General features: G+C 32.7%; 2 protein-coding genes across 2 annotated transcripts in view; one reads left to right on the forward strand and one right to left on the reverse strand.

Annotated features, from left to right (window-relative positions):
• Positions 1–2,075: 2,075 nt before the first annotated feature.
• LOC136973118 (uncharacterized) lies at positions 2,076–3,791 on the forward strand. Its single transcript, XM_067267819.1, has 2 exons — positions 2,076–2,262; positions 2,556–3,791. Exons 1-2 carry the CDS (start codon positions 2,076–2,078, stop codon positions 3,737–3,739), a joined length of 1,371 nt encoding a protein of 456 aa, XP_067123920.1. The 3' UTR covers positions 3,740–3,791.
• A 4,329-nt stretch (positions 3,792–8,120) lies between these two features.
• The window catches only part of LOC136973122 (ATP-binding cassette sub-family C member 4-like), an 86,801-nt gene continuing 72,691 nt past the window's right edge, over positions 8,121–22,230 (reverse strand). Inside the window, exons 18-25 of the mRNA XM_067267824.1 lie at positions 19,601–19,680; positions 18,649–18,799; positions 15,285–15,518; positions 15,114–15,214; positions 11,379–11,576; positions 11,146–11,301; positions 8,401–8,490; positions 8,121–8,292 (exon numbers count right to left, since the gene is read on the reverse strand). Coding sequence (XP_067123925.1) covers positions 8,461–8,490; positions 11,146–11,301; positions 11,379–11,576; positions 15,114–15,214; positions 15,285–15,518; positions 18,649–18,799; positions 19,601–19,680 — 950 coding nt within the window. The 3' untranslated portion in view covers positions 8,121–8,292; positions 8,401–8,460. The remainder of the gene's footprint in view (positions 8,293–8,400; positions 8,491–11,145; positions 11,302–11,378; positions 11,577–15,113; positions 15,215–15,284; positions 15,519–18,648; positions 18,800–19,600; positions 19,681–22,230) is intronic.

A 22,230-nucleotide genomic window follows, 5' to 3' on the forward strand; every position in this document is an offset into this window, starting at 1 on the left:
TTCAAAATTAAGCGCTCAACGGTATCAAAATTATCGACATAGTACTTTGCAGCACTTAACCAAGACCCCCAACGAGTGACAATTGGTTCTGGACGAAGATTGCTAACTCCAGTTGCGTTCTTAAAATCATTTTGTCTTTCTCTTCACTTCGCAAGAAACTTCTTCATTTTTAATATAAGCCAATTTGTTAATTTGTATTCATTCTGAATCCTAAACGCAACGTTATGTAAGGCGTGAGCGAGACTCGTGACGAGAGGTATATTTGGAAAAATCAATGAAGTTTTCTTAATCTAACTTACTGCCTTCCTCGTGAATTTTGCTCTATCTATCACTATTAACTTCAGTTTTGAATACTTTAAATCATTTGGCTACAAATTTCTAGACACGTTTGAGTATACATCCTTGTATTATAATGCTGTCAACTGTAGAGTGAAATGTCACATCACTTAACATTGATTTTGCTTTCTCGTCATTCAATTTTCCTTCAATATCTATGACCACTTTACGTTGCACTTTGTCACTAGTTTTCGTCAGCAATGAAATAGACATCATGTCCATTAATTTCGTCCTTAATTTTTTTTCTGTTACTGAGTTGAATATAGTTTTTTGATGTGCCCGCAGTGCTAAAATAATAAATATCGCAATGAGACTTGAAATAAAATCATATTTCAGCTAAATTATGAGCACAATCGCAAACAGCAGCATCAATTTCAATAAGATAAACGTTTCATTAAAAAAATCAATTACAATAAAAAAAATACTTGGAACACTTTTGATCGGCTTCTTTATATATTTTAAGAGAAACAATCTCAGTTTTTCGTTATTTAATTTTTCAAGCGTAATATCTGTTCTGGTAAATGCTTCAACCATTTCTTCATCAAAATCGCTTCCATTTTCAAACAACAGTGTTTGTGACTAGCGTGTTATGTTTCTTGTGTTTTGCACTGTTGAGATATTTCGAAAGTCGTTTCTTAATTGTAGCACGTTCGTAGTTGACGTGTGTAGAGCACTTAACACAGAGAATTGTTTTCTTTTTTTTATTTTTGTACAGCAAAATATATTGCCACCTAATTTCTTAAATATGGAATCAATTTTAAACTCAATTGACTGTTTTATAGACATTTTTGCACGAAGCACATGCAATGGTGATACTCAGCGGGTTCGCACAGGTTTGGCCGAACCCGTTGTTAAAATTTTCAGTTTTCCGAACCTTGTTAAACACACGGAACATTTCTCAATGGGTTTGTTTTTTTTAAAAATATATTAAAATATACGTATTATACTCTGTAATACTATTAAACTAGGGCCTTATACTCCGTTTGCACCGAGCATTTCAATCTAGATTGTGAGCAAGGTCGGGGACTATGTCTTGGTGCGATCTCTCTGGACCGTTTCAATCTCGACCGAAACGAGGTTTAATCGTGATCGATTCAAGAGCGTTCTTTAGAGTAGATCCAGTCATAAGAGAGATCCCAGAATGTCACGCGCGCGAGATAATACAAGATGGCTGTGGAACACGTGTCTGGCTATGGACAGCGAAAGAAAAAGGATAATGTATCTCGAGATGATGATATCTGTCTATTACGAGGTGTACCATTTCGCGGTGAAAAATTTCTCTGCCAAAAAAAAGGTCGACAGCACTAAAATACTATTGTTCTTTGGTCTTCATCCAGGGCTCGTTACGCCAAATACGCCACTGATTGTTAGATATATCGGAAGAAAAGGTATTGTATTTATTTCTAGCTAAAACTTCCATTTCGTTTGTCGGTGATTGTCAGGGAAAATTTTTCTGCTAGAGAACCCCTTGTTAAATATTTCGAATATCACCACTGAGCACATGGGAAACTGACGATTTCGCAGTTAGACTGAAAATCGCCGATTTTTGCCAAAAAACTTAGTCATATTGATACCGGATTTTTAACTTAGTACTAATAGGGGAAAAAAGTGAAATCTACTCCGCACGCGGCGCTAGTATCGATGAGGTCGTAAACAGACTAAGCGATACGTTGTCGGTTGTAAAGTACCATTTGTTTTTTCTTTAAACGAAAATCTAATAAATATTTTAAGTTTCAAAAATGCCAAGTACGTGGTGCTGTGTACCACATTGTTCTAATAGTGGTGGTCACAAGTTTCCAAAAAATCCAGCATTGCGAAAGAAATGGATTCACGCCGTTAAAAAAGCAAATTGGAAACCAACTTCATCCAGTCTCGTGTGTAAAAATCACTTCACACCTGATCAGTATAAGGAGATTAATATCTTTGGTAAGCACATTATTTAAAGAATTATAATAACTGTACAATATTTTTTTCAAGCTATTAGCAATTAAGAAGCTTCAAACACCTCGCTTGAAAAATACTTGATGTTTACATCAAAAGTCTCTGTTTAGTTATAATATCTAGGCGTGATAAGCCCTAACAGTAGAGGCTAGTTTTGAGCACTTACATAGCATTAATGCTAAGTTAACAAAGGATAAAAAATATATATAGTATCATGGATTTAATTGTTAATTCTTTATACTAAATGAAAAATAAATAGATTTATTTTACTTTATTAGGAAACATCCCAGCAAAGAGACAACTGAAGGCTGATGCTGTACCAAATGTATTTCTTTGGTCTAAAAAAGAGGCACCTTCGGTTGCGAGCAGACGAGCAAGAAGAGAAAACCGTGAACGCAAAGTTCAAGATAATCATGATGCATGCTATATAATGGATACTGGTACATTAGAAATAGGAGGAGAAGTAATAATAGATGAGGAGGAGGAAAAGGCTACTTGTCTTATTGAAAATAATGTGGCAAGCACTATGGTCTGTGTAACTACACAGACCCATACTTTTGAAGTCCCAATGTCAGTTCAAAGATTTGAGTTTGACAACAATGCTATACATTACTATACTGGGTTAGAGAACTACAATTCTTTCAATTTTGTACTACAAAGTTTGGGACCAGCAGCATACAGCTTAAAATATTACAAGTTTCAGGTTGTAACACTTGCAGTGCCAAACCAGTTGTTCTTGACTTTAATAAAATTAAGATTGAATACAGCAAATTTTGAGTTGAGTAGGATGTTTAGTGTATCTGAAGAAACAGTACGAAACGTTTTCATTACTTGGATCAATTTCATGTATTTACAATGGCAAGAGTTGGATATATGGAGTGAAAGATCTCTTGTTGATACATACATGCCTAGAGATTTTAAAATGAAATTTCCAAATACTAGAGTTATCACTGATTCTCTAGAATGCAAAATAAGCAAACCAAAAAATCCTGTTGCACAGCAGGCTACATGGTCGTCATATAAAAATGACAACACATTAAAAGCAGTTGTAGGTTGCACACCAGGTGGTCTAGTAAGTTTTGTTTCAGAAGCCTATGGTGGTTCTGCAAGTGATCGACAGATTGCAGAAAGGTCTTCACTGTGTAAAATAACAGAGGCAAAAGACTGTGTAATGGCTGATAGAGGTTTTAACATTCAGGACTTGCTAATTACTAAAGATGTTGTAGTAAATACACCCACTTTTATGAGAGGAAAAGCACAGCTGAGCAGCAGTTTATCATCTCGAGACAGAAAAATATCTAGTAAAAGAATACATATTGAACGTATTATAGGAATGGCTCGTACATTCAAGATTTTGAGGCAACACATGCATCCGACAGTAACCAAACTTGGCAGTGAAATTATATTTATATGTTTTATGTTATGCAATTTTAGACCATGCATTGTTGGCAGAGATGCTTAATTTGTTTCACTGTTAGTCTAGCTCTATTAATTCTGTATATAATGTTTTTTTCATTCTAGACTCTAGCCTAATTTAAGTTTTCCATTTATAGTATTTTTAAATTTTTGTCTGCTTATAAATTCTAAGATTAAGAATGTATACTAGCATACACAGTAAGGTCTTCATTATGGAACTTCAATTCAAAGTAATATAGTGGTTTTAAAATTTGTACTATAGTTGAATAAATGTTTGTAAATTTGTAAGCAAATAAAAAATTTTAATTTTTAAAACAAAATCTTTTTTTATTATTTAAAAAATTCACCATCTACAAAAATTTTACATAAACTCAAATTGTAAAATAAAAATAACAATTAGCTCAATTATTTTATAAACTTAATGTTTATAGAACATCTTTTTTAAAAGAGCTGGCTTAAAATACTCATGGAAAAACATAATTAGTGTTTCAGTCATGTCTGCAATAAATTTATCATCTCTTGGAATGATAAAAACTTTGAAGTCACTTTTTGTGTAAATAAACAGGTGAGCAACTTGTCTATTTGTCACTGCTAATTGACCTTGGATTTGATAAAAATAATCATGATTCCGTTTTAAAGTAATTTTGTCATCAGTACATTCCAAATATGGTACATTTTGCACATTCACAGGAAGTTTAAAACTGGAGTAAGGACATTTAACTTCTAATATTTTATCATCATCCACAAGCCCATCTGGACTTGCAGCTAAGAATGGGTATTTTGGATGAAGAAACATGCCACATTCTTTCACAGGAGTATTTTCAAAAGAAGAATATGCTTCAATTGCTTCTTTTTCATACCTTAAGCCATGAGAAATTGCCTTACTTTTTATTGGCCTACTTGACAGTAACGAGTCACACAATTTTAGTCTGTCTGCTGATTTGTAATTTACAAACTCTGCGCAAAGTTTGAAGATGTCAAACGCAACAAATGTTCCTTCTTCCAAACTGCACTTTTTCGTTGTAATCGGGTCTCTTTTTCCAAATGTTCTATGTACTCCCTACTTGCTTCAGTTACATGTAAAGCTTTTAAAAACATTTCGGACATTGTGCTTTTGCAATAATCATGATCTGACTCTAAAGCCCTCATGTTTGCTGGTTGCCTTAATTGTAATATCGGTATTGCACAACCACTTTGCATGTTCATTGCCAAATTAATAACAAAGTTTGTATAATCAGAGATTGAACTGCCAGATGGTCTGGGGTCAAATTTCATGTCTTCCAATCGTTTCCTTTTCATTCCTCTCTTCTTAAATAAATGAAATGGAAGCTCACTAGCCTTAATTGGGGAACCTTTATGTTGGCGGGTAGGCTGATGGAATGTTTGCAGAACCTGAGTGCATGTTTTGTGACACTTATAATTGCCTGTTCTTCCGTATTCTTCTATTGCCAATAGTGTTACACATACATGTTTGCAATATGCTTTAGGCCCTTTACCTGCTGTACATTCACATATTGCATTTTCTATATCCCCATCATCTGTAATTACTAAATCTGTATAATATGTGTTCCCCTTGGTTAATTCAGATTTTACATTACCTTTAAAATATGAAAATTTTTTTTCTTTTGTTCCTCTTATTGTTAATAAGAATTCATTAAAATACATCTGCACAGCAGACAGTGGCATTCTTTGATCTGACATCTCCATGTAGGCATCAATTGTATCTATAGTCAAAACTGGTATTTGTAAACTTGGAGAGAGATCCTTATATTCAGATGAATCAGGAAGTTTGAGTTCAGGAGAGCTATCACAGGATATAGAAAAATTATGAGTTTCCTGATTCCTCTCATATGCCAGTAACCTGAAAATTATTGTAAACAAGTTTAATAACTAGTTAACATATGATCACCAATATTTTATTCAGTTTTTTCTGTCACATTGACAGGAAAGGCAAAAATTATTATTATATATTATATTCTTACCTTAATATATTACATATAATATAAAAATAAACAGTATAAGGTAACTGAACAGTATTGACAAGCACCTAAATATGGCATATATATAGTGTATGCCAAATTTAGTAAAAGAAAATGGGAAAAAATTCACTTGTACAAAAAGTTTATTGGTAAAGAAATTAGTCTTATTGCATTAAATTATTGAAACAAGTAAGAAGACTTGTGACCAATAAAAAAGACATTTTGATTATATTTATTTTAATTACTCCAAAAATTGTTTTCTCTTGGTAAAAGATTCAGATATATATCTCTTATATTGTCTTAGAACTTCATAGAAAGTAGTTTTGTTTGTGTTGATTGTTGTTCTAAATTACAGTGATAACCTATTGGTACAGTTAACATTTCAGATACTGGTATAAATTGGTTATAATATATCAGGTTCAGTACATGACCATATTCCAAGAGGAAAAAACTTCATTTTAAAGTTTTGACCTTATGTTTTGGTTAGGCAAATGTGAAAAGAATCAATGACAACTTTACTGATCTTTAAATGTTTTTATCGACGAAAAATGTGCATTTTGTGAAATCTTATCCTTAAAACTTTCATATACTGGTAAGTTACCTCATCATGTAATAGTTATAAGGACTTGAAATTATAAATGTAATAATTAACGATAAAAATATAGATGTAGATTATTTTAACTTACCTTTCTATTAAATCGGCTTTTCTACCAGCTAACTTGGCATTGTACTTTTTTAATTCTTCCTTTAATTGTACCGTTGTTAACCTTCCTAAAAAATATTTTCGTTCTTCCATTATTATAAAGTAAGCTATCCTTCGAACGGAACAGCTTGTTTACAACCGTATCGATAGGCGCGACACCTATGTCACGTGATCACTTTTTTCCCCTATTCCACGATGCATATTCATTGAAATTAATCTATCGAATGTTGAAATTTCTCTCCGTTGTTTGACGCCCCAGGTTGAATTTTTGTCAACGCGAAAATTTCTCGTTTTTGAAAAAAATAACGATGGCGATTGTATCGTTCGCAATAATTTTTTTTCATTTTGCACAAACTATATATATATATATTAATAACCGTAAAAAGAAAAAAATAATTCTATTTCGGAAGTTAGTTTTAATATAAAATAACGACTTGCCATCTAATTTCAAAATGTTCCATGATGAAATGAGATATCTCCGGTCAATCGGTCGAGGTTAGCACGTGGCGACCAGAAATATGTAGGAAATAACACGGGACAGGTAAATAGGTTTTTTTCAAATATTCGTTTGTCAAAATTCGATTTCACAATATTCGTATTTCCAACTTACCAATGAGCAACGCATGCGCAAATCTCGCACTACTGCCTGTTTGTAGAGTTTGTCGCCATTTTGTATTTTATTGTGTTTCGGTTCTCGGTCCCATGAATGCCTAGAAGTCCGTTTTTTTTATGCGCGCATGATTTTGGCACCCAATAATCTGTTCCAAATTTAAACTCTTGACATGTACTTCTTCGTATGTCTAAGCTGATAAGACAGAGGGCAGTACGATTTTATAAACAAGACATACTCTTGTCAATAAACTAAAATATTTTAAGTACAATTATTTTGTATGAAGAAGATAATTTTTATTCAGAATTTAATATTGTAATAAAAACATGCATTTACTATAAAAATCCATGTACGGAGAAACCTGTCAAAACCGACACTTGAATAAAACGGAAAAAATTCTTCGAAACAAAGATTTTATGTTAAAAAATCTGTTTAAAACGGAACTTGCGAAACCGAAAAAATATTCAGTACCATGCGATTCTGGCTTCCACAGGTTTTCCTGTATTCGCATTTTTACAGTAAGTAAATTTATTTTAAACTGAGTATCGTCGAATTATTTTATCATTTTCAGCGGCAAGTGTTTAAGAGTTTCTTATAAAGAATTTTCTTAAATATTAGAATTATTTTTTCATTAATTATTTAGTCAAAATTATTAACAGAGTAATGTTTAATGACAAGTGAACGTTATAAAAAACTTAAATTAAAATATCAACTTGTGTAATAAAGAAATGAAGCACCATAAATCCGAGTTCAAAGAAAAATTACTTTTAACTCGAATAATCTTTTCATTGTTCAACCGGAATTCACCACTCTCTACAACGATATGAAGCAAATGTCCAGTCTGTCTTTACATTTCAAACAACCACCCAAAAATGTCAAAATATCTTTTTGTTATTAAACGTCAAAATTAAGCGTTTTTTGATTATATCTTATCTGACAATTAATTAAAGTTTCCAAAAAGATACTTTATACACATGCCAGCGTTCTACTAAAAATTCTGACACCTAAATCATCAAAATCTAACGTGTGATTTTTTTTAAACTCGGAAAAGAAAGTGCGAACTTTATCCCAGTAGTCAGGGATTTGTCCAGGCAATTATAACTAAATAATTTTTATAATTTGTTCTAATCTTACTTTTTATCTATATTTGATGTTGCTTCATCCATGACCAGGATTTTATTCTGGCGAAGAATCGTTCTGGCAAGACAAATTAACTGTCTTTCTCCTACGCTGAAATTTCGTCCTCCTTCTGATAAATGTGCATCCAATCCTCCAGGCAACGTACTGATAACTTCTTTTAATTGCACCTTTAGTTGAGTCGTTTTAAAATAAAAAAATATAATTATGTTTAGCAGTTAAAAAGAAATTAAACAGACATATAAGGGAGTAGATGAAAACAGTGGTTCGTTTCTTACCTCTTCTATAGCTTGCCATAGAATATCATCTAAATATTCGTTGAAAGGATCGATATTTCTTCAAAGTGGACCGGTAAATAACATTGGATCCTGAAAAAACACATGCTATTTTATTCGTTTTACAATTTTTTATGAGATTGTTTGTATTATGATTACGATAGTGGTAAATATTAAATTTTATTAATTCTTTTAAAAGATGTGCGATTTATCTACCTTCAGTAAAATATCAACATTGTATTTAACGCTTTTCACTTATTTTATTAATATATTTTGGGTAGTTTGAATTATCATAATTTCAAATTCATTGCAAGCAAATTAGTCAATTCATATACCAGAATATATTTTTTAAATTCAACTTGCTATTTAACTTGTAATAAAATTAAGGTTTGTTAATTCTGCAGCGATGGGACAACAGCCGTGCTCGTTTAGGAAAAATGACGGATAACAAAATGCTTTTGTACTTTGCAATTATTAATAAGTTATGCGCGATTCGTGTTTTGCAGAGATCGATGATCATTTTCTATCTGTTCATGCAGCTGCATGCTTACGATTTGTTCACATGCTCTTTAATCAGTTCAAAGATTATGGTGTTTAGAACATGTCGAAAAACAAACTTTGATACATTAAATATTCGCACGGCAATTGTTGATTTTTGTAGTTAACATTCCCGTAAATTTCAGTAAACGTAGAGGAATTTATTTTACAATTGTCACGTCACACAAAAACATCCATCACACATTAATGTTTTGCTAGTTTTATGAAATCGCATGGAATCATGCAACTTTTCCTCGGTACTGAATTTTTTTGAATCTTTTTTTAATACTTTGAAAACAATGAATACCAATTTTCTCGCATTTTCAATAAGAAAAAGATGCCATGCGTATAGTTTACATTGGGGTTCTTGTTTTCGTATATAGCATAGGTTAGCGGCAGGGCCGGATTATCGAATAGGCAAAGTAGGCAAATGTCTAGGGCCTGTAATTCGGAGGGGCCCGGCTTCAGTGCAGAAGATTTCTCTGTTTCAAAACGAGTTAAAAATTATGGAAGAAATTCGATAGGATAGAAAAGGCTGTATGTAACAATTCTTACTAAGTTCCGCTCGACTCGCCATTGGGTTAAAAAAAACAAAAAAAAAAAAAAAAAGGTCAACAGCCACCCGAGCGTCAGAAATAATGTACGCCACGAGATCTCTCGCACCATTCAGAAATATTCCTAGGGCCGCCTCTCGTGGTAGTACTCATGTATGGTTATGATTTATTTTCTAAATCCTAACTTATACTTCGCGACATCGCATATTCGATGTAGCGTTCAAGTTGCTCGAGTGCGAAGATATTACAATTCAATAGTGTTTTATACAAGAGTTAAAAAGGGTGACACTACGGTGTGACTTGGGGTGACACCACGATATACGCACCGGGTGTCACCCATGCTAGCTATGCTGTCACATTATATAAGATTTGTTTAGAAACAACTTATTTAAATGGGGCCCCAATTTAAATTTTGTCTAGGCCCCGCTAGAGGCTTAATCCAGCGCTAACTTAGCGCCACGGATGCCATGCAACATAGTGAATTTGAATGACTTGTAGTGAACTTCAAGCTTTACACCTAATTAGATTGATACGTCAAATTATCAAAGTCAAATGAGTATGTCTTTTCAATTACAGTAATACCTCGATTTTCGTTGACTTCGGTTTTCGTCGATTTTTTTCGCGAAAAATTTGTCTCGGTTTTACTCGATTGCCTCGGATTTTGCAAAAACCAAGGGCGACCCACGCGTTATCCGGCGCAGTGAGGTGTTATTTCTCGTTGTGTGAATATTACCCCGCGACGGCTCACCATTGGCCAACGGTTCCATTTCCTGAACACTGGGAGTTCGGTCGTAGGTTCGCACTTCGCCTGGGCGGGCTTGGCCACGTGAAGTTTTCCGGGTTTTCTCCACGTCTGAAACGCCTGAATAGGGGCCAGTTACCCTTAAACGGATTTCCTGGAAAGCATTATTCCCCTCGATACGAACATCAAAAACGCATACTACTACTATTATGTGACAATTACGTCATACTTTGCCACGGGGCGATATAGCTAGAAGCTCGTCTCTAACTAGCTTCTACAAAACAAGATATTACAACGCGCGTGTAGCCGCACAATTCCATTGCTTTCATCTTAATGCTAATTATCTTATTTTCAATCTTAATGCTTTTATCTTTATACTAATTAGTTTTTCATGTTAATTTCTTATTGCTTTTAGTATTTAACACTATTAATTCTCTATAAAATGTGTTTTTGTAAGTATTTTGGAGTGTCTAGAACGAACTAATTGGATTAACATTGATTCATATGGAAATAATTGCCCCGGTTTTCGTCTGTTTCGGATTTCGCCGATTGTTTTCGAATGGATTATCGACGAAAACCGAGATATCACTGCATATTATTTATTATATTTTTTGAGATTCCTTATTGTATGACCAATTTCAATTCTATTCCATTATGCGAACACGTTAATTTTTCAACAGTGCGATTTTCTTGCTAAGATGCTGTTGTGTCAAGTTGTTGCTGCCATAACCTGCAAAAAATTTTACCGTTTCGACATCACTTGTAAAATATAACATTACATTTTGTATTTTATCTTACTTAAAAAGGTTAAATTTTAACATAAGGAATCAAAGAAAGAATATTTTTAGAAAAATATATTTAAAAAATTTTTTAATGAAAAGTATTTTCATCAAATTAATTCTTATATATTCGTACTTGAGGAATGATGGATATTTTACTACGTAGATCCCGAAGACCAATATCTTTGGTATCAATTCCGTCGATGGTTATTGTTCCCGTGGGCTCTGTCATGCGAAATAACGAAGCAATTATAGAACTTTTTCCTGCTCCTGTTCTCCCAACAATTCCAATCTGCAATTAATAAATGTTAGAAATAATTTATGACAGTGATTTTTAGCAACACTTATTGGCTTTCGAGAATATTTTACCTTTTCTCCTGAATGAATACGAAATGTTAAATTCTTCAAAACAATATTTTTATCCTTGGAGTATTGTAAAGAAACGTTATCAAAATAAATTTCTCCTTTTTGTGGCCAATCCGAAGATGGTTGTTTATCAGGGGAACTTTCGTAAGATGCTTCTGATTTTAGTTTGTTGTAGTTCAGTATACGTTTTACAGAATTCATCTGGAAAATTGATTTCTTATGAAGCAACACAATGCATAAAACTTATTCAAGTAACAATATATTTTAGCTACAGTTATAATACATATGTAAAATTTCATAAGACTAATGACAGAAATATTTTTGTATGAAGATACATGGTTACATAAACCGTATTTAGTTGTTTTATCTTTTATCTAGAAAATTCTTTGCTAACATTATGTAGAACAAAGTGTAATTTAGTAAAATATAAAGTAACAATAGTAAAAATGTTTGTTACTTGTGACTTTAAATTTGATATATTTTAGTAATTTTAATTCATATTTTTGTAATTAGGAGTTTTAATGCAATTATGAAATAATTATTTACTAAAAATTCAATTTTATTGATATCGTCACAACAGTTTACACGGATTTTGTAACCTGAACACAAATGAAATTAGTACAAATATGTTAAGGAACAACTAAGTGACTTTCTTTTCGCTACAATGAAAAATATACATTACTAATTATAACGTACAATCAATCTAATTAAAATTAATTTCATACACCTAACCAAAATTGATATAATATTCGTATATAAACCAATAATAGTTTCAATTACTGCGGCATCTGAGAAAAAATGTGCAGTTGCATTCATTAATTGTAAGCTACGTTAATGCTGTTGTGCATAATTACGTCACATCTGGACGACTTCAGCCTTCAGTATATGAGTTCCAGTCATAATGCAAGAATGATAGATCCGAGAAAGGACTCCTTCTCATGTAACTTCTCAGATGAGACAGGAAAAAATAATCGGCATTTCTATATTAAAAGTGGGCTTGACAGAAAGTTTAACAATGAATACATTGTGAGGTTAGCCAGGGTGCTAGACACGTTAAGTAAAACCTGTTCACCGCTTACGGACCCTGTTGTTAAACAGTTACTCGGAAGTACAGGATGGCTTCCTTGAGTTATTATATTTTTTCCAGTGTTTGCAAAAACCCCTGGATGACGATTTTTCCTGACACCAATTAACCAGTTTTTAAGCGGGTTAATGCGCTTTAACCCTTTCCATGAGGTTAGGTACCGATCGGTCCGTATCACGTGACTTCTTCGTTTATCGGTGATGAGAAACGGACCGGTCGGTCCAAATTAAAAAATTAATCAAAAACTTTGATTAATTTGCGTTATATTCGAGTTTTCCAGAGATCTTAGCTTTGATTCGCTTTTCTGTATGTCGATTGACTTTGTTTAAGCCAATAAACGTTTTGTTACCACCCCTGGGCCATAAATATTTTGGTAAATACATCCCCTACTATTCTACAGTAAATCTTCGCAGTTAACTACACAGTTGGCTAAAAACAATCAAAGGGAAACTCCTTCTACAGTTTTATTGAGTCTCTTCTGTCTTTGTTGACGTTACTTTAACTAATCACAGACTTATGAAACGAAAAAATTGCCGCGAAAAGCCTCGCCTTCCACCTTATAAGTAAAATGTAAACAATCACTGTAAATTCGCTTTTTAAATCGATTTTTAATTCTAATTAACTAATTTAATGCACTTTGACATTAAATCAGCTAATTCGACAATATTTAAACGAGTAAATATGTTTTTAAAACTATCTAGCGATAAATATTCCCGGGAAACTCTACCTTCCTATAGTAAGTCTATGAAAGGTGTTCGCGCTGTTAATTTGGCTTTAAAATTTTTGTCAAATGAATTCATATATATTTTGAATACATTTAATTATCTTACAAAAGTAAGAGCAAAGCTCTACGACTGACACAGTCGTACAGCTGACTAATCAGTGTCGCTTCACGATAACAATCGACTACTCTCCCAGCTAAGTAATTAGAGACATAGTGTGAATAATGGCAATAACTTCTCCCCCGCTCTAGGTAGAAAGCTGCGGTTTGTTTTGTTTAATAGAGGACAGATGTTTCTATCTAACAGATGTACAAAGTTCAGCGATTCTCTGTAAATTAATTTTTTTTTTTTTGTTCGTAACCTTCAAATTTGTTCGTAAACTTCATATTACTTTAAATATGTATAAAACTAAAAATTATACAATCGTAAACTGTAACATGTTTTTAATCAAACACAAAAAAACAGATTGAATATAGCGCGATATTGAAGCGAAATATCGCGATTTAAAAAAATTACCCAAAAAACGCAAAAATGCGCCGCATAACGAATTCCACCTATTTACTTAATGCTAAAGGTTTTCCGCATGGAAAGGGTTAAACCTCGCGGAATAACGAGGGGAAGGGACGTAAGTTTTGGAACAGCGGTTCCCAACCTTTTTTTGACCAGGTACCACATTGATTTCATTGTTGTTAGCAGGGACCACAAGGTTTAAGAAAAATAAAAAATAAACTGTGTCAATCTAAAAATAAACTTTAATCAAAACTTTTAACATAAGTAATCGTTAAACTCAAGAGTAACGTGCTTTAACAGTACTATTATAATAGAAAACAACATTTTTAGTAAAATTTAAATTCAGTTTGTATCAATGTGGGAATAATAATTTAAATTGAATAAAAGTTTTAAATCTTTCGCGGACCATATTTTAGCTCTTGCGGACCACTGGTGGTCCGCGGACCACCGGTTGGGAAACCGCTGTTTTGGAAAAACCTACTAAAAATTTGAGTCAGAGAACAACCTTTTAAACAATAACAATAATATATTAATTTAACAAATAATAATGAATATAAAGGATATTTGTAACATTCGATCGGATCTATATCTATCTTAATCTATTTCCTATCACCGAGAGAGAGAGAGTTTACAACAATATTCTAGGATCATAATACCTTATTAATGATGAATCTAGATGATTTCTATTTGGCACATAATATTAAGCATTTATCTTCCACTTTATGCATGAGCTTCTATCTATATTGGAGGACCCTTACTTGCTTTATCATCGAAAGCTTTTATCGGTCTCTCGACTATTTATTTGAGACCCCTTTTCTCTATGGTTCTTACTACGAGAACTTCTGGGAAACTCCCCGATTTCGGCGTGAATTTCGATAATATTCTATTGCCTTATGCAATCAAAATCTTTCAATATTACATCATAATGGTGGTAAATCAGGGGGGTAAGACACTTGACGTCCACCCGTTTTTGTTAACGATAAAGATCTTAAAAACGGAACTCTATTTCCTTTGTTATGAAAGGGGGTGAAATCCTCTCCTTTCTAAAATCAATTACTTCATTTAATAAATTTTATATTTTCTTAAACATTAACAAATTTCAAATAATACAGTTAAATCCCCATACGCTAAAATAAACAAAAGGGTTTTCTAAAGTAAATCTCTTGGTAATAATTAAGTTTAACAATGGTGAGGGGGATGAATTGGTGCCTGAGAAAGTTCCGTTAACATTTGCAAGGAAGTTCTAAACGGAAACGTCTTCCTTTCACCAAATGTATGTTTTATCATAGATAAAAATTATATAATATTTTATAAAACAATATAAATTAAACTTCGATAATTATTTAATCTTAAAATTTAAAGGGGGAGAACAGGGGGCTTCCGGTCCTCACAACATTATTGGGATAGCTGTACATATATTACCTGAAAATTCACTTCAGATGTATGTTTAATAACGCCTGGAAAATACACTATAAATAATACTCCATAGTTCATAACAAGTCCAATTTGGCTTCCTGCATCATCTAAAGTTGCGATTATAAATTCAAGATTACATGTCTTATACACTATACACAACTAAATGTATATACTCACCTGAATAAATCGATAAACAAAAAATAATAACAGTAATAACTACATTTATGTAACAAATGATGTTACCATATATCCAAACGCATTGACTTAATGCAATGTAAATGATCCACGTTGCAGTGTGTTTATCTTGATATTCATTAAAGGTGGAAATAAATTTATTTTCAGCTTTAAATGCTCTAATTGTTGTCAGTCCATAAAGAGATACACTGAGATGAGAAAATACCGGACTTCTTGCTGTTAAAAGAAATTCTATATAAAATATAATTATTTAAGCAAAATCTTATTAAAGATAACAATGTATTGTATTTAATAAAGCAAATGAAAAGCAATTTTCATCTTTAAAAAAATATAAAACCGACAGGCAAACATTTTAATATTTACCTTTTTAACTTCTAAAATAATCCTTAAATGAATTAATATAAATATCATAATTTCGTATGTAAAAAACTATATATTATATAAACGCGTGCATTCATTATACATTTATATATAATCATATGTTTCAGAAGAAACCGATCACAATTGCATTTAACATAACACAAACAGTACATTGTAGTCTTTGTGAAAAAAAAAGCATTTGAAAAACAAAAGCTGCATTTCTAAATTTTGTCAAGCCGAAAACAAAACAAACTTCTAAGCAGGGTTTTAAATTTTTGGCAGAAAAAATGTGCAATAAATTATATGATGGTTTTTTGCATGCACGTGTTGCACAGTAACTGCTTATTATATTATTCTTTTTAATAAGCTCTGTGAACAAAAAACTGCATTTACGATCAAGCGCTTATTGGAACTGCTGAAGAGTTCTTGTTCGAGTTAGACTAGATGCAATTTGTCTCCCACAGTATCCTATAGGGTTTCTCTAACGCAGTGTTACTCAACCTTTATTTTTTCGGGCCACATACACATGATAGCTATTACACGCGGGCCGCAACATAACGATTATAATAAAAAAACTTTTATAATTTCTCACTCACCCTAGAAATTTAGTGTGACGTTGATACCCTGTTGATATTGCGAACATTTTTTCACAATTTCATTTAAATTAGGCTTGTAACTGCTGCATGCTACTCGTAAAACGGCATTCAGGTGTGAATCAGTAAGCCGATTTCTATATATGTGTTCTTTGCATATTTCATTTTTTGAGTATGACGTTTCACGCAGATACCTTGATGCAAACAACGTAAACTTTGAGCACATTTTTCTACAGAAAGGATAACAGGGACTTAGCGGTGTGGTCGAAGTGACCGAATCTATTTTTTGTCGCAAAAATTTCAAAATTTATATTTTGACTGCATTATTTACGGGTCACGTCCGGGCCACTCACAAAAGCTCAGCGGGCCGCAGGTTGAGTATCGGCTCTAACGGGATCCCAGCTGTTTTTTAACGCGGGAAATATCCCAAAAATTCCGGTTAATTTCTTAAAAGTCCACCGTTTTCTTCTTTTGTGATACGGTTAAGTAAATTTTGAAATAGAAAGTATAATTAACTCATAAACTGTCAGAATACATTTGTATTTATTAATTTTAAGCCTGCTGATTACTTTTTTAAATTTTTCCTTGTTATGGCATGTAACAGATTGTCAATAATCAATATGTAGCCTATTCATGACAGGATAAAATTCTGTACTTGTCAGAACCTATATCATCTTGAATAATTGCGCTAATGCTGTCGTAGATTTTAACTATGCCCAGTACCTTCAATAAATGCATAATGCTAGATTGTACAAGTTGGGCCAGGATACAAACGAATATGAAATATGCAAGTATGAAGTTTTCCTTCATAAATTTGATTGTTAAAGTCAAACCAACTGCCGAATTATAGGGCTGTGAGTTTAATGCCGCTATTATAGCAGCCGAAGAAGACAAATCAAGAACACTAGACAGCAAAAGAAATACTGAAACGCATATTGAAAACGAACTAAAAATCTTCGACGCTACAGGTGAAAAATTACGTAACACTTATCTTGTCTTAAATGCATTAAAGACGATTCCACCCACATCAATTGAATCGAAAAGGGCATTCTCGGTAGCAGGAATTTTCATTACTAAAATAAGAACCAGACTGAGTGATCTGAGCATTGACTATCTTTGCTTTTAAAAACTTACAAAAATTTACATTAATATTTTGTATTATGTTTTATTTAAAAAACAAAAATACCTTTTAAATTAGAAATTTGATCTAAGTTCACTTTTTCTTTAAACTTTCTACTCAATTCAAAAGCATTATTTTTTTTTCATTTTCTTGTAAGAAGTGCTCGCCCGAGCAAACTCAGCGCCCTAAGCAAATGACTTTGACGTCGCGCCATTTAAAAAAAGTTCGCAACGATATAAATCTCCAATGAAAATAGAGTATGTAATTTTTATTCAAATACTTAATAAAACAGCATAGAGCAGGATTGTGATTAAAAAAACATTTATTTTTTCATTATTTATTGTAATTTATGTATGTACAGTACATTCGCCATGCCGCTCCCTCCGAATTCAAGCGCCCTAGGCCATCACGTAGTTTGTCTATATGAACGAGACCCTTGTAGTAAGCAGTTACTAATAAACTTTAATAAATTTAATAATAATTTATTAAAATTAACCTGACAATAAGTGTTTCATACATACACAAGGATAATCCAATGAATAATCCGAAAATTTGTAATTTTATATTTATATTAAGTTTATGTTATTTTATATTTATATTAATTAAAATATTTATATTATTTTTTAAAATTGATTCAGGTCAATGAATTATTGTCCTTGTGTCAAGTATTTTGCTATTTAGGTTCAATGATGGACTGAATTCTGGCATAATTTTATAAATAAGAAAGACAATTCTCTGGCTATGAAATTACAAAATTAATGTTCTGTCATATGTAAAAGCTTTTCTGCAATTGTAGATACGTTATATCTTTGTACAAGTATTTTTCAACTAACTTTTAGCTATTGAAATGAAATGTTTTGAATGTTTTGTTCTCGAACTCAGCATCTTTGAATGGGGTGTTGATCGAGTTTCTTAATCTCTTCTTACAGATTTTGAAGACAAAAAATTTTTATCATATACCTTTGTAAGTAGAATGTAAAACTTTTCCGTTATATTTTGCTCAGTCTCTTATTTTATCTGTTTGTTCTAGCACAACTTTGCTCTGCTGTTAAAAGCCAATATGTCTTATAGAGAGTGTAGTAAAAGTTGATACGTTGTCTTTCATAACAAAATATTTCTGCGTAATTGGTTTCGGTAATAAATGTTTCTATTGTTAAAATTAAGTGCATTCAGACTCTATAGTATGTTCACAAAACATAAAGTGATGTGTTGTAAAAAAGTTTTATGTTATTCAGTTAAATTCAGTAAACTATTAAGAATTCAATACACTTACATTTTCCTTCCATAAGTTTTATGCTTTTCAGCACACGGCTGTAAATCGTCCACATAGCATAGAACAAGATTGAAAGCACAAATGTCAATAATAGAACATAAGGACAAAGGATTGCTTGGAGAACACACATGCCAGCGATCAGAAAGAATCCCTAGAATATAACAATATTAATTGCTAATAAATAAAAACTTATTTATCATTTTAGTATGTTACAAATTATTTCAATTATTACTATTTATATGTTAATCAATATTACATCAAACGATATAGTAACTATCCCTTTTAGCATTTGAAAGGAAATCCATTATTATTCAAATATTACAGGTAATCTAGAAGTTTCTTACCAACAACTACTTATACTACAACATTAACGAATTTATTATTCGATAACTTGTTAAATTAATTAACACTAGAATCAGGACTGAAATCATTATCAGTTTTGCTTATTTGCCGAATTAATCAAGTTTGTCAGAGGAATTTTTTACCTTTTTTGAATTAGAATGTTTTAAATTTTCACAGAATTCTATATACGTAAAATGAAAACGTCCTGAGATATAAACGTCTTTACTTACAACCGATGAAAGCAGCAATTTGGAGAGTGATTTATTCTGTTACTTTATATTACTTTTTTATTTTCCCACATTGCTTCACGTGTGTATATTTATGACTTGTAAATATTAACACTTTCGTATATATATATATCTAGTTTTTTTGCCTTTTCTGTGTCTTTTATTAGAGCAAGTGTTCGCTTCGGTATCGTTAGAGTTATTCACGTAATATATACTCGATAGATTTGTTTATTTTCTGCTTATTGGAGATGAAATTGCAAGTATGTTAGCAAATATTTCGAAACGTGAATCGGAGGGTAAACACAAATTAGCTTTACACGTCTAATCCAAATAAATTGTTGCTAAACTAGTTAATTTAAATATGCAAAGTTATATAAACTTACTTTCAACGAAGTTTGAATATAGTTAGGTAGCAGGTCATCCACGTTATTGACATCTTTGGAAAACCGATTTAAAATTTTCCCTAGAACATATTAGATTATAAATTTTAATTAAATTAAAAACTTATGTAAAATATATGTATTTTATTATCATTATTATGTTGGGTGTAGCGGGTTATACTCGGTTGACACCGGTGGCTGTGTACTATGCCGGACCAGAGTCAAAGCATAGCAACCAAAGCAAAACTAAAATTAAATAAGTGTGTCAGTGTCAGTGTCAGTATTCAAGAATTTTTTAACAATATGGCATGTATTCAATATTTTGCCTTTTGTAGTGTGACGTATGTATTTCTATTCAATTGTAACGTTCCCAGGTTCCCAGGCTTTTGTGTAGTGTGTGTGGTATCACACCTGTATAGGAGAGAACGACAGGTACAATAAGCACTCCATCTATCTTCCACAGATGCCTTATTTCCTGGGCGAGTTCTGTGTACTTGCTGATTTTTTCGGTAATGTGTTTTGTACATTGTGAATGTTTGGAATGGCTATGTCTACAATGTATGCGATTTTATTGTATTTGTCAATGAGTGCGATGTCTGGTCTGTTGTTGTAAATTGTTTTATCTATGATTATAGCTCTGTCATAGTACATTTTGTGCGTGCTGTTTTCCAATACTGTCTGTGGAATATACTTGTAGTATGGTTTGTGGATGTCTAATAATTTGTGTTTCTTTGCAAGTTCTCGGTGTATTATATTTGCTACTTGATTGTGTCTATGTAAATAATCTGTCTGTGCCAAGAGCTTGCAACCAGAAGTGATGTGTTGTATAGTTTTTGGCATGATGTGACATTTTCTGCATGTGTCATTCATGAGTGTTGTATCTTTGAGTATGTGTTTTCTGTAGTTTTTAGTATTTATGACCTGATCCTGTATGGCAATCATGAATCCTTCCGTCTCCCCAAAGAGGCATCCCCGAGCTAACCAGCTGTTTGACGCAGTTTTGTCAACAAAATCCTGGGCCACGTCGTACGGATGCCTGTCATGGAGTGCCTTTCGAGCCCACGATTGTTTAAATGGTGTCTATGCTTTTTATATATTGTGTCGTGTCCATATGTTGTGAGTGTAAATTTAATGGTGTGTTATTTGAATTTGCTAGAGTTATTGCTTTATGTAACTGTGATGTTTCTTGTTTTCTATGGAAAAACTCTCGCAGTGACTGTACTTGTTTGTAGTGAAGGTTAACTACGTCAATCAGGTCTTTCTGTGGCGGATTTAGGATGATGTTATGTTGTTTTTAGTGTATTGTGTCAGTCTGCTTAGTTGCTGTCTAATGTCGTTTATTTGTGTTTCTATTTTCTGCCAGGCAGGCTTGTGATAGAATTGTGTTTTGTGTGTATCTGTCCGTGATTGTATTTTCAGTGCATGATGTGACACTACTGTGACTGCTCCAGCATAAACTAATCTATGCGTGAAGTTAGCCAGATGGGAGAAAGTGTCACGACAACCTAGCGGTCAGCACTGTCGTGTGGGAAGGAAAAATTCACGGAGACAGGTCTTCCATCGCAAGCCTTTTATTAAGTATAAAAAATGTCGCTTACAACTACTCTTTTTCTTCGGCGCAAAGCCTATCCGTCAAGTGAATCAGTCTGGGTAAAAAATGTTCAGTCAATTCGACGGTCAATTCTGTTCTTCTTGCTAAGATGAGGAGGAGAACGTGGGCCTCGGGGCGCACAACACAATTATCAGGGATGATTTTCCGGCGGTGGGACTTGTACGATACTTGCCGGGATGAGATGGCGAAAATCTATACCAAAACGTCGACCCACTTTTCGTTGTTGAACATCAGCCAATATCCAAGAGCGGAGCGCTCCAAAACTAAGAACTAATAACTGAGAGAGAACGTCACATCCTTTCTTTGACGGTATTTATAGGTTTCTTTTGAGTCTCAGATCGAACATTCCGATAGGTCAATGCCGACTTGTTCCTGCTCTCCAATTGGTCCCCCCTCGTTACGAATTGTAACGAGATCGGAACCGAGATCGTGGGATGAGTCAACACTGACTGAAAATTCGATTCCTATCGAAGATGTTCGATCCAAATACTCAAATTCACCTATTGTTTCAACCTGAGAAGTCTGACTTTCTCGGAAGTTTCTACAAACATGTCCTTTTATGGACATAAAATATTCATTTCTCGTTTTTCCTATTTTTTTCATTTGACGGTTTCTTTTTACAACATAAAATTATTTTAATTATTATAATTATTAGTTTTTATTTTAAAAAATTTTCTTTTTCTTTTTTGCACATATTCTAGACCCATTTCCGAAGCTTTACATATGAATGTCTGAGAGTGTAGAAATTGAATGAATGTAGTGTGGTAGTAAGTGAGTGTTTACATAATTTAGTGTTTTTCCTATTTCCTTTGATATGTTGACTTTTGGTATTCGTGTTCTTTTTGTGGGAGAGCGTATTAACTAAATCCATGTCTATGTTATCAGTGGTGGATAAGGAAGTGTCTGTAGTGGTAGTTGGTGTATGTGTGCTATTATCAATGCTTGTTGCTGGATTATCCTGACAGGTTACGTGATCTTCATTAATAATGTTAAATGTTTCTGTCTGTTGGTGTATTTGATC

The sequence above is a fragment of the Centruroides vittatus genome, unplaced genomic scaffold (genome assembly GCF_030686945.1).
Source record: "Centruroides vittatus isolate TY-2023 unplaced genomic scaffold, ASM3068694v2 contig_3088, whole genome shotgun sequence".
Taxonomy (NCBI): Eukaryota; Metazoa; Arthropoda; class Arachnida; order Scorpiones; family Buthidae; genus Centruroides; species Centruroides vittatus.